We start from the raw sequence: 13,750 nt of genomic DNA, 5'->3' as shown, positions 1-13,750 counted from the left end.
GAGTTGTTAAACATACAAGGTTACGTATCACTCTGTAACTACTTAGACCTGGTAAAACTATGTCATTATTTATGTCTACAATTCACATGATTAGCAGGAATTATGTAATAAGATAAAGCATGGTTTAGTTAATGGGTTAAGTGGGATATGTCAATGATTTGCAGCAACATTGATTGTGACAGTGCACCTAGTTAAATTGCATGTATTTGCGGTTAAAAAAAACCCAAAATCCTTAGTTGATGTGAGGGTCTCAGGACAGAGGGATATTGTATGCCATAAAGCCCTCTGAGGAAAACTGTGATTTGTAATAATGGGCTTTATAAATAAAACTGACTTGACTTGATTTAAAAATGATGTCATCAGGTGCAAAATAGTAAAAATTCCAAATTCCAAGGCAAAAGTCCAGAATGACACTCAGAAATAATACAATGCATGTTTTATGCTTTGATGGCTGTGGAGTCAAAACTTGCAGTTTGAGTGGGTTTCAGTGGTACATTTTTCATTTCATTTTTTTTGCACTTAACAGTATGAATGAATTAATGGATGATTTTATTTTTTTTTTTACACAGACTTATTGTAGGAACTGAGATTTTGAACTGAGAAATTCCACGATTAAACAAAAATACACAATCTTGCCAAAATGTATGCATGAACACAACCAAAATTAGTTTAAATAATTCAGAATGAAAACTGCATGAAATGTCTCAAACAGTTCCTGAGGCTTAGAATGGAATGGGAAGTGGATGGGAAAGGTTATTATAGTTAAAAGTAGTAGAAGCAGTATTACTATTTAATATAGTAAGAAGGGGCCTTTGTATAACTCCAATAAGTGGCGGCAGTGCGACTTTTTTTTATGCCAATCGCCATTAAACACCAAAGAAGAAGAGAAAGACCTGATCCATGATCTGTAGTTTGTGTGGCGGTAGATCAGATCAGTAGTCATTTGGCATACCCGCAGCCTGGAGGCAGCAGCGGACACGCAGAGCCTCTACTGTAACTATCCGGAAACAGACACGAGGCGAGCAAAACATTTTCCACCGGCTCTTTCTCTTTGTCCATCACCTCCCTGCTGAAGCAACATCCACAGCAACACCATGGCGACTGTAGATACAAAACTATACGACATTCTCGGAGTGTCGCCATCCGCTACTGAAAATGAGCTGAAGAAGGTAATTACACGAGAACGACCGACCAAACTACGACATTACATCACGTTTCTGATCCGAGTTTCAAAATGCTACAGTTGATATAATCAGGAAATGCGTTGCTATGCGGAGCTAGCTTGTTAGCTGTGAGACGGGCTAGCCTGCTTAACAAGCTAACTGGCCTGAATGTTCATGTGACGATGCTGCTGAATTGTTTAACGGTCATGAGATCTGACAGAACAGGGGTTTATTTACGTTTACCCACAGACACTCGGCATTGTCTTAAACAGGACTGTTGACTTGGTTATCATAAACTAAACGGGAGGTTGACTTAATCTAGCTAGCCGGTGACGTTACGAATCAAGTGATTGACCTCACGTTAGCTTTAGCTCAGGTGTTTGTCATATAGTTAGCTAGCTAACCCCGTCGACGGTTGTAGAAAAGGGTAAGCTAACGATAGTGTGATTTTCTCAAAGGCTCGAAAATATTAACAGCTTACTTTAGCTGAGTTGGCTACGCACATTTGTGTAGTGTGACAAAATAATGACAAGAAGCTGACTTAAGTGTCGTTTTTTCATTACTGAACGCCAGTTAAGCCCTACAATAACGTTACTGTTAATGTTTGTCAAGAGGGAAGGTTGACTGTTATTGGGACTCTCAGTGGCGCCCGGAATCTCCCCTCATATCTAGCTAGTTTACGACATTAAATGATAAAATTAAACAACATTGTTAGCGTTAAAACCCCCGCTAGCATCAGCTAACGCTAGCCGATTAACGTTGCTCGTTGTGTGTAATTTAAACCATCTCTTTTTGAGCTAACCTACATAAGATACGTGGGTTTCTGGGTGTCCAGCCTTAAGTATTTATTTCCAGGCTCTTTATTGAAGTTTATCAAAGAAACGCTCGCAACGTTTGATAACCGAAAGCGATATCTCCTAACGCCATCTGTAGTTGGTGTTAGCAAGGGCTAATTAGCATACCCACGTAAACGTTAGTGATTAAATTGTCAGACATTTTGAACTGCCATTTTTTATCAAAGTGGTAATTAACTTCATTAAGGTAAACGTCGTGAATAACTGCAGTCATTTTAGAAAACTGAGAGACAGCTTTTCGGTAAACTATTGGGTTCAAACTTCGCGTCGTGTGCGCTGACCGCAGTGGCAGGTCGTGTTTTGCCGGCAGGAACAAATGGTTTTGTCAGGGAGGCGCGTGTGATTGCGTAAACTGTAGATACGACTCCTTTACATGAGTGAGTCATGCCGGTGTGAGGTACTAAGACTCCCTTTTTCTGTGTACTTCTAGGCATACCGGAAACTTGCGAAAGAATACCACCCCGACAAGAACCCAAATGCCGGTGACAAGGTAAGACACCTGTTAAGAGTCTCCTCTGGTTTATGCTTTTACTGAAGGGCGACTGTGGATCAGGAGGTACAGCAGATCCTCCTCCAGTCACAAGGTTGGCCCCCAGCTCCTCCTGTTTGCATGTCACGTATGAATGGTGTATGAATGTGTGTGAATAAGAGGGATATAGTAAGTGCTTTGTCTGTTAAGGTATGAATGTAGGATAGAAATACAGTACAATGAGCATTATTGTATCATATCGTAGGCACATTCAGTAACTGATCGATAATGCGGTTTCTGTGTAAATCAAAATGGGGAGCAAACCAAATGTATGAGTAGAATGATATGTTGATTTATGATATTTGTTTCCTCAAGGTAACAGAGAAGATAAATGATTGTGGTTGACATGCCATTGTTATTGTTTAGATAGTGCTGTCGATGCATATGTGTTACGCTAGATGTGGACGCTTTGTTGAGCATCACGCCTGTCATGCCTCTGTTGATGGTAGCATGCTGTGATGCTGTGTAAAATCACACACTGGGGCAGCATGATGCAGTCATTGTTTGTTTCTGTGTAAAAATGCAGGGGCAGTGTAAAGGGGGGACTTATTAGCAGCCCTATGGCGTGATATCTGTGTAAAAGTGGCTAATGGAAGTGTTGCTGCGTGTGCTTCTATGCGTGTATGTTGTATGTATGATGCAGCGGCTTTTAGTCCAAAACAAATTTCCTTGTGGGTCAAGAAAGTATACCATACCTTATCTTGCCTTACCTTGCAGCATGGTTAAAAGTTATTAAGGTTTGGGGGTCTTTTTGGCTTTTTTGCCTTTATTACAGCACAGTTGTAGAGTGACAGGAAAGGGTGTCAGAGAGCAGGGATAACATGCAGCAAAGGCCCGCAGGCCAGCATTGAACTCAGGCCACTGCAAAGGACTCAGCCTACATGGGACGGACACTCTAGTCACTGAGCTAGAGGCCACCCCTGGTTAAAAGTTTTTTATAGTTTTAAAAGTTTTATAGTTTAAAGCGATTTTTTTCTGTAGTTTCAGCAGTTGTGCAAAATAACTTCACATCTCAGTTTGTCTTTTCTTTTCTATTAGGCTTGGTATTAGGTTCTACAACTTTTTGTTTTTGAACATGCTATTGAATATCCTCAGCTCTTTCATCACAGACCTCCCACAGCGCTACATAATATTCTCATTAGCTTAAAAATGTAGCATTTTTGTAAAATCAGTGGCAACATTAAGAATTAAGGGCCTCTCCTCCATCATTTCCCATATGGCATTGTGCCAGTTTCTCTGCAGGGGATCATACTGTTAGCAATAGGACATGGCAGCTTCAGAGAATTAAGCCTGGGGGCTGTATGTGCAATAAGAAAAACACTTGCTTTTAAGCAAAGTGCCCAGTTCACCTTTAACAGTGTCACTGAGATGGCCACATAACTCATGTTGAATTTGTGTCGAGATGATGTCAGAAGTGCTGATTCAACTCTGCAGTGATGGTTTTGACTGTAGTCTTTGGCATCCAGTTGAATTGCCTTCATTTTGATTTTCAGATTTTCTAGTGTAACGTGTTCTGTCTTAGTGTTTAAAACCTAAATCATTTGTGAAATAACTGGTTCAAATTAGGTGGTGTTATTTGTACGACTTGTGCTTGTGCTGATTGTTGACATTTGTGTATGTTTAGTACAAAGTCTTTGTAATGATTTTAAAGATTGGCTTGTCTGACTGGTTTCTAACTCCAGGACCTTTAAAGGTTTATATGGGAGTTGAGTGACAGGGCATGTGATCAGGTGTGGAATGACCCTTATGTAAGGATATAGCCATCTGAGACATCCTTTACTTGGGATTGTTGTCATTTTTGTTCCCACCAGAGCTCAGACTAAAGATCAGTTCAAATCTTACTCTGTCCTGAGCTTCTGCTTTGCTGTCTGAATGTCTCCACTGTTCTGACAGTTAGAATTTCATCTTGTCACATTTGTTGTTGTTGTTGTTGTTGTTGTCCTCTCCAAACACAGTTCAAAGAAATTAGTTTTGCCTATGAGGTCCTGACCAACCCTGAAAAGAAGGAACTTTATGACCGCTATGGAGAGCAAGGCTTGCGGGAAGGAGGTGGGGGTGGACCTGGGATGGACGATATCTTCTCCCATATCTTTGGCGGTGGACTTTTTGGATTCAGGGGAGGCCAGAGCAGTCGTTCCAGAAATGGAGGCCGGAGGAGAGGAGAAGACATGGTCCATCCGCTCAAGTAAGACCAGGCTCCAATCACATATTATAGGCTAATAAAGTAAAATGTCTGTACTTTCTTAGTCTGTGTTAGTAATCTATTCCATCTTCTTTTTTAACAGGGTGTCACTGGAGGACGTTTACAATGGGAAGACAACTAAACTACAACTTAGCAAGAATGTACTGTGTAGCACTTGTAATGGGTAAGTTTGTATAATCACCATGGTGCTAAAGTCCATGTCAATTATTATATAGTCTATTGCAGTTTTGTTATATTTCCTAAGTTTCTCACAATGACTGCATCTGTGTGTGTGTGTGTGTGTGTGTGTGTGTGTGTGTGTGTGTGTGTGTGTGTGCGCGCGCATGCGTGCGTGCAGGCAGGGAGGTAAGACGGGCGCTGTACAAAAATGTACAACATGTCGGGGGCGTGGCATGCGCATCATGATCAGACAGCTGGCCCCTGGAATGGTCCAACAGATGCAGTCTGTGTGTACTGATTGTAATGGAGAAGGTAAGGGACCCAGTGATGTAAACTGTAAAGAAGCAATTTGTCCGTATTATGGTCCTCGGCCTGCACAAATCCCTCACCTTGTCTCCTCTTAACCCACTCAAGGTGAAGTTATCAGTGAGAAAGACCGCTGTAAAAAATGTGAGGGCAAGAAAGTGGTGAAGGAGGTGAAGATTCTGGAGGTACACGTGGACAAGGGCATGAAGCACGGCCAGAAAATTACCTTCGGAGGGGAGGCTGACCAGGCGCCTGGCGTCGAGCCTGGGGATATAGTCCTTGTCCTGCAGGAAAAAGAGCATGAGGTAGGAAAGCCACAACCCAATACTGTAATCACACTCATCTTAACCTGCCCTCTATTCATAGGCAGTCTTTGTCAGAGGGGTAATATTTTTGAAAAATGCATTAAGAACACTGTTTAAGTTTTGTATGCAAGTTTGATTATTTCCTGCTCATAAGAAAGTGGCTATACGTTTTAGTTTAGTTTAGTTCAGTTGCACACAATTAAAAATATCATAAAATCCAGATCGTGTAAAAAAAAAAAAAAAAAAAAAACAAATGCGTCAGCTGAGGTCAAGAACCCAGAGGCTTATACAAATGGACCCCCCCTCAACTTGTAAACAGCCAACCAAAAAGGGAGAAAAAACAACACCCCCTTGTGAAATTCTCTATATGTATAAAAATAAACCATGTGCACAGCATGTATATATTTTGGTGCCTGCTACATCAGACACCAGCATGTGTGTGCAGAGGTAACAAAGAGGCTGTGTGGGAGAGGAGTTTGTTTCTTATTCATCCATAAATAGTTTGAAATTGGTTAATCTTTTTTCTTGATTGTCTTTTTTCTCTACACAGTTTAGATCAATAAAACCAGAATTAAAGTTAAAAAGTTGCCTCATATAAAACCTTACTAACCAAAGCTTGATTGCCATCAGTGAATGCAGCTTATCAGTTCTCACAGCTGCTTCACAGTAAATACCAAATGGAAATAACAGTTACTTAAATCACAAACGCCATATTTTCTGCATGCTGTCTGACAACTGTCATCCACCATACTTGTTCTTTAGCTTTGCTTTGTCCCTTTGATGCATCGTGCTCAAGCTTTGTGTTTGTTGTCTTCCGACTCATTCCGGTTTAGACAGTTAAACTAATTCGGTCACGGCCTGCCTTGGATTTAGATGTGCAGGAAAAACCTTCAGTATTGAAATCTAGTGCCTTAGCTACTACTTGAGTGCTGTTTTTGAAGTATTCAATGTTTTGTGTGACAGATTGTGGAGAAATTACTCTCAGATCCTAAAGAGCTGTCAAAACACTTGTCTGCCAAGAGGGCCCTGTCGCTTGATTAAATTAAAAAACGAGGCAGGGTAGGTTTGTTTAGTAAAATATTAGACTGTTACACTTAGAAGAGAACCTTAAGAAAAGATTTCACAGACTCCACATTTAACATACATACTGTACATATGTCCTTAGGTAAGCTAGTGTAGGACACTACAGCAGATAGGTGACCTGTCCTTGTGTTTTCCTTGTGTGGCTGTATTCCAGACCTCTCTGGAAAAACGTGAGAGTTTGTTTACCTGCAGTGTTTATGGAAATGATAACATTGGCCACTACGGGCTTTCTTAAAAACATCTCACTGCTTCGAGTCTGAAAGGTCAAGCATGGTGTTGAAAAACCAGAATGCATACTGGTTTCAGAATATGTAGTAATTGTGCAGAGTGTTTCATTACAAATCAGATTTTCCTCGCACAGGCCAGAAAATGAGTGATATGCCATGTCTGTGAGAGGGTTACAGAGATCAGTGAGCACAGCAGTCTGGTCCGGTTGGTGCTGCTTCAAACCACTCGGCTGTCTGAGTGCTAAGAAGCAGATTGTCTTGACAGTGCTGAGCTGTCAGAGCAGTGTATTGCACTACCTTAGGACATGGAATTACTTTGGTGGATATCTGTCCTGATGAGTATTTTTCGAACTATAATAACCAAGATCTCCTGATTTCAAATGTGACAAAGAATGTTCAGCTATGTTCTTACTGTTGTTGGACCAGACACCCTCTCATATATCCTTCACTTAGAAACAATTAAGTTCATTTTATGTGAGGGCAGGTGCACCAACATGTCTGGGCTGAGTTTTCTAACACCTCAAACTTGGTGGGTGTGTATTTTTTCTTGCTAACTTGCACTTCCAGTGCAGCTACTCCCCTCCAGTTCAGCCACAGACACACGGCGACACTCTCGATTTACGGCTTTTATTACACAAACATGCGGCCACACATGTTGTCAATCATGTTGTGAGAACTAAAAACACTCACAAAATCACAAGATAAGACGATCAGTACAAAAAGTCTCACAAAATACTCAGAAATGTTGTAACCTAATTAGCATAAATAATAAGCCCAAATCTATAAAAAAAAAAATCTGTACCTTATTGGCCACGTTAAGTTAAACAGGAGAACAGAACGGTGTCTAGCATCTTCACAGCTCGTAGTTTTATCTTGACAATTTATCTTCTTCAGAAATGCGACCACTCAGCCTTCATTACCTGCAGATAAGGAGCTCCGCTCTTAAGGAAGAAGCTGGAACACAGTAAACAAGGGAATTTATCAGTTCCTGTATTCGGGTACAAAGGTCCTTCCTTTTATAATTCATTTTAAACTGTATTAATGTTAATTAATAAAAGGCAAACAAAGCATTATTTAATTCACCTAAAACATTCAGAATGAAATTAAAAGACTAACTTAGGGCAACTACACCCAGCATACTTCAGAGGCATGCCATTCATGAGTGGCAGGACTGTGCTTGACGAGACTAGTATGATAATCTGGTCACGGATATATGGCTGTCCCCAGGCAGACTCACTTCCTCTTCCTTTCCTTCCACTTCTCATACAAGTGAAGTCACATCCAGTAAATACTATTAACAGCCGAATGTCCACAGTGGAAACTCTTTGTCACTTCATTGTATTGGACTGTGATTTCTAAAACTTCAGCAAGATCTGCTGGCTGACGTTCCGTCAGCAAAGCAGCTCCAGTCTGCTTTCATCTTTGCAGTCTGTGGCCTTCAGTGTTTGTTGAGTGTAACTTGTGATGTGTAACTCATCAGATGGGACACTGAGCGATGCAACGGAGTGGTGACTGTAGACTGAGACAGGAAGCTGCATCACAGTCAAAGTAGGACACTTTCCAACTAATTTTTTTATAGGCCCAAAAAACAGTTGCAGTGATGCAGGTAATGAGCTTTATCTCGCGGTAGGCATCACATGACTCTGGTATTGCATTCATCGCACAACCTTTATGGATTCAAGAAAAGCAGCTCCACAGGAGGTTTATGGAAATTGCTGAGGACTAGGTTCTTAGCCAGCCACTCAGAGGTTTAGCACAAATGATTTTCTCAACAAAAGGAAATTAAATACATGCATAACATAACATAAATAAAGCAGTGTGAGTACCGGTGGAAGCAGTAGTGTAAGGTGTGTGTGAGGGATGAGATGGTTTGTGAGTGTGGTAAGGTGCACAAAAGAAATTGAAATATCACTGAGGTAATGTTGCTGTCCTAACACTACGGCCAGTGTGCCTGCAGGAGGGGACACACTGGGACAGTGGGACAAGGAGACACTAATTGACATCATGCCTAACAATGATATGCAGTGCTTCAAAGCACACAGACACCGCTGCACGATCAAAGTTGTACTTGAATAATTAGAAGCAGCTGACACTCAGCTAGCTGCCCCTGTCTTGATTGGGATTCTGACTTACTGAACGTGGTAAGCCAGGTTGTGTCTGACAGTGCAACGAGATTTCGGCTTAACAGAAACAGCAGGCTGAGCTGTAGCGATGCCCCTGGCTCTTTCTTCCAGGAACTAATGATGTCACAATATGTTAGTGAATGGTGGAAGCACAATGAGTCGCGACAGCTGGTGATAGCAACACAGATCAAACTGACAAGTACTTATTGACAGGCCACTGCTTTGGTTAATACACGGAAATAAAGTAAAGACAAACAAGCAAACAGTTGCTATGTTAACAGGCAGTTAAAATTGCCTTCAGTTACTGGCGTTCAGTAACTGAAGATAAGCTAAACAAATATTTTGGCTTGTGAGAAAAAAACCGACATCAAACCTCTGTGGATTATGTTGCACTAATTTAATCAGTTCTCCAGATAATGTATAATTCTGCAAAAGACAAATGACCCATGATGTTGATATAAAATAGTTCACCAAGCAATGTTTTTAACAATCTCTTTGTATATTTTCAGACATTCAGGCGAGATGGCAATGACCTGTTCATGAACCACAAGCTCGGGCTGGTGGAGGCGCTGTGCGGCTTCCAGTTCATGCTCAAACACTTAGACGGAAGACAGATCGTCGTCAAGTACCCTGCTGGCAAAGTCATTGAACCAGGTTATCACTCTTTCTGCCTCCTCTGTTTCCCTTCTCTATTTTTTAAACATTGTTTCACCCATCCAATGAACACATAATGATAAATAATAAAACAATAAGATGAAGTCATGGAGAAAAGGTGTTAGCTTAACATGACCTGACACCGCAGCACACCCCAGAATAACTTTTGGGCTGTTTTGCCTAAAAAAAAAAAAAGAATGTGTAAAGAATGTTGTCTCCAGGCATCAGTGCAAAGGAAGCCATGGATGTCTAGATTATTCTTGCACATGCATAATTGGTGTTAACCCTTTGAAGCCTCGTTTTCTTGTTCTGTGTTCAGACGCCTTTCACAAGCTATTTAACCCTTCGACTGCTGAGCAAATTGGTTTGATTTCTTTCAAAAACAAAGGGGGAAAAGGCAGCCAGCAACATGGTAAAAAGTTATGAGAAAATGTTCTGAAAGTTAGATCTGAAAGTATATAGTAAATTTTTTTTGTTTTTTGGGTTGTTTTTTTTTTCAGCTCTTCTTAAAAATGTATTTTTTTGTTCCTTTCTTTCCCTTATATCCCTATTTTAATGTATTTTTTTGTAATTTGTAAGAAATGTGCAGATTGTTCAGAGGAGCTGTAAATGACACCCAGAGCATTAATATAGCAGCAAACCGTTATTTGTTATCTTAAGATAGAGTGGAATAATGGCGTCATAAGCAGAGAAAAAAAGTCGTCCACTTTTGTGTTGTAATCAGAGTATCTCTGTTTGCTGCTGTGGTTGAAGGTATGGATACACATGCATGTGTACCTCACTGCCGAGCTTATCACAGCCGCTCTGCACTGCGCTCATACTGCAGTTACAGCTGACAAATGGTGTCATTTGCAAAACGTGAAACACCCATCCTCTGGTTACCCCCTGGTTAACACCATCAGCTCTGTCAGCAGTGTAGCCACTGTTAGCAGTGTAACACCGTTAGCTGCTAGCCGCCAGCTCAGCCACCTCTATGTTGACACCGTGGTGCAGACAGTCCAGGACTTTGAATTATAGAAGTGCTCTGAGTGCCGCACACATCTTTTTTTTTTCACATATGTATGCAAGTAAAATGCTCACACAGTGGATTCCTGCTGCGAGCTGAATATAAGGAGGCACAGTCAGAGGACACTATGCTGCTTCAGTGACTTGAGCACCTGATTCAAGGACACAACAACAGTGCTTGATAAATGATGGGAGAGTGAGGTTATCAGCATCCTCATCACACCTTCTAAAACCCCGAGGCTTCTTTTAATGCCTGTAACTTCAGGACGACACATCTTTGGAAGCTGTTTGATCAGCTATAATATAGTATGCTGCATGAATTAATTAGGCTCAGTAGAAAGTCAAGCAATTTGTGAATTAACCTTTTTTTTTTAACACGCTGCATCTTTTCCAGGCTCGGTGAGGGTGGTGCGAGGAGAAGGCATGCCCCAGTACCGAAACCCTTTTGAGAAAGGAGACCTGTTTATCAAGTTTGATGTTCAGTTCCCAGACAACAACTGGATCAGCCCTGAGAAACTTGCGGTATGACATATAATTGCTTTAATTATTAACTCTCATGCAAACATTCAGAAGAACTACTGGACTAAACTAATGCTTCATACTACCTGTGTTGATTATAACATTGAAGATCAGTATTTGTCATGAGCTTCAGGAGCGATTTAGCAACCTCAACAGCAATAAAAATCCTAAACACAATAAGGGTCAAGATATTCAGCACCTCTGTTGGGTTTCTTTGCAGATTTGTATAAATGAGCTAGTCGTCACAAAAAAATAGCACTAGGAGTTTCACAAGTATACAGTGAGCCTTTTTACACAACTGAAAAAGATCATGTTCTACAGTCATATGATTTTAAATGTTTTGTTTAAAGGCTGGAGGTCAGCGATGCTCCTCAGCCTTCAAGCCTTTTAGCGACATCTCCGCTGCCTGTGGCACATAGACACAATGTAAACACACTTGTTTGAAATGTGTAGGTACAGATGGTGTATTGTTGGCAGTGGTATTGAAGAGGGAGGATCACACCATTTTTCATCTTAAATAACCAATGTTTAATTTTTCAGACAGCTATAACTTACTCGTGCTACTGCTGCACAGTTTCCTCTGGGATAAATGATTGATCTTAATTTATCTTTCGGAAGCTCACTAGCAAATCTTTTGTTAGCAAGTGCGCTTTTGCCTGATGGACGCTTGTTTGCAAGCTTTTTAAACATTTGGCAGAAAACCAAGTAATGTAAGCAAGGAGGAAATTTGAAAGAAAACAAAAAAATGTTTGCTGTGCTTCTTTAGACTTACAAATATTGAATGTGAAAAAGAGCTGAAAAGATAAGTCGACTGACAGAAAATGAAAAGGCAACTATTAGTGTAAAAATGAGAAGTATTTGGTGGTGTTATTTTCTCAGTTATGAATATTTTCTGTCTGTCTTAGTCATCTGTGAGAAATGGAATATATTTGGGTTTTGATCCGTTGCTAGAAAAAAACAGGATGTCACTGTGGGTGTTGAGGGATTGTAATGGGCTTTTTCTTATTATTTTCCGAACATGAATTAAATCTAGAAATAGTCTCTGGATTTAATAAAAACAAACATTAGGTTAAGTCATATTCATTTTCCAAGACGGTTTACACAATGATGTAAAAATGTGTGTATTAAAATCAGTCAGACTTCAGTATGTAATCGTGCTACATCAGCTAAAGCCAGCACACTCACGCTCTGTTTCAGTGAAAAGGCTTTGGCCTCCACAAGAAAGAGTTAGCAGCTGAATTCATAGCAGTAATCCCATTCAGGGATAAGAGTTATTCTGGTCACAAGTGCTTTACTTATTGAGTGCTTAGGTTCTCATGGTAACACTTGTTATTCTCCTTGAAGATGTTGCACTCTGAAAAGAGTTCATTTTTGTTCCTCAGCGAAGGTTAAATTCCTTCTGCACTCAACCGAATGACACGACTGCGCTGTTAGGACACATGATGAGGCTGTCTTTTATAGCTGCGTGATGATCAATGTTTTCCGCGTGTAGGAGCTGGAGGACATGCTGCCCTCACGGTCAGAGCCGCCCATCATCACGGGAGACACAGAGGAGGTGGATCTGCAGGATTACAACGTCAGCCAGAGCTCGTCGTCGGGCAGCCGCAGAGAGGCCTACAACGACAGCTCCGACGAGGAGGGTGGCCACCACGGGCCGGGGGTGCAGTGTGCCCACCAGTAGTCTCATACTCTCTCACATACACACACATACGACCCACGGTCTACTTGGGGAGAAAATGTATGAGTTGCAGAGTAAACAAGGACTGAAAAGGCTTGGTAGTTCATCAGACACAGATCAAACACATGTTGAGTCACGGCACCTGGAATTATTGATGTTATTGACTCGTGTGCTGGGATTATTTTGATCTGTGTGTGAAGAACTCACACTGGGGCAGCCAAAGACTTACTACACTGCACCTGAAACAGATTTAGACACTTTAAACTTCAGGCAGAAGTCATATATGTATTTAAGATGTATCTAAAGAAATGGTCGCCCCAGTGAACGCCATGCCACGTAGGACAGTGATCTGGTGTTTAAGGTGAACCCCCACTCCTCTACTCCTCCGTCACCCCTGTTAGAGTCCGCTAATGGGAACTCCAGATCAGTCGAAGAACGGAATGTTTCTTGTTTGCTGAGTGTGTGACTTGCATTTTGTTTTCATAGTATTTACAATAATTAAGAACTAACCGATGTGCATACACAGACAAAGCAGCTGAGCAATGTGACGTGCAAATCCTTGGACTCATGTACTCATGGATTCATCCACTCAGCCCCATTCGTAGGATTTGTTTCTGATTTTTACAGCTTTATTTTCTTTGTAGGTTTTTACTTGTTAATTTTTTTTCCCCTTTCTTTATATTTTAATTGAAAGAGAAATTTGGTTATTGTGTTTATCATTGAACTGGTTGTTGGTAGCTTCATCAGCTGCTGTGTTCAAAGCTGTGTGATTTTTAAAAAAAAATGACAAGTGAAATGATAAAAACGTATAGCCTGTGTCTGTGCAGAGACCATGTGCATGTAAAAAGCTTTGGTTCCCGCACTTATAAAAACATCAAAATAAAGCAGCACACTTCTTAAGAAAATGTCTATGAAGTTGTTGAATAAATGGGTGAAATATCA

The 13,750-nt window shown here is 40.8% G+C and overlaps 1 protein-coding gene across 1 annotated transcript; it reads left to right on the top strand.

Moving 5' to 3' along the window:
• Nucleotides 1-890: 890 nt before the first annotated feature.
• On the top strand, nt 891-13,750 carry dnaja2a (DnaJ heat shock protein family (Hsp40) member A2a). The gene is made up of 9 exons (XM_042484262.2): nt 891-1,169; nt 2,448-2,507; nt 4,502-4,731; nt 4,832-4,912; nt 5,087-5,220; nt 5,323-5,519; nt 9,462-9,606; nt 11,006-11,133; nt 12,623-13,750. The coding sequence occupies exons 1-9, from the start codon at nt 1,095-1,097 to the stop codon at nt 12,809-12,811; spliced, it is 1,239 nt and encodes a 412-aa protein (XP_042340196.1). The 5' UTR covers nt 891-1,094; the 3' UTR covers nt 12,812-13,750.

The sequence above is a fragment of the Plectropomus leopardus genome, chromosome 1 (genome assembly GCF_026936395.1).
Source record: "Plectropomus leopardus strain MGB_pleo_1.0 chromosome 1, ASM2693639v1, whole genome shotgun sequence".
Taxonomy (NCBI): Eukaryota; Metazoa; Chordata; class Actinopteri; order Perciformes; family Serranidae; genus Plectropomus; species Plectropomus leopardus.
Note: the sequence above shows the minus strand (reverse complement) of the source record. Positions and strands in the feature narration are given on the sequence as shown.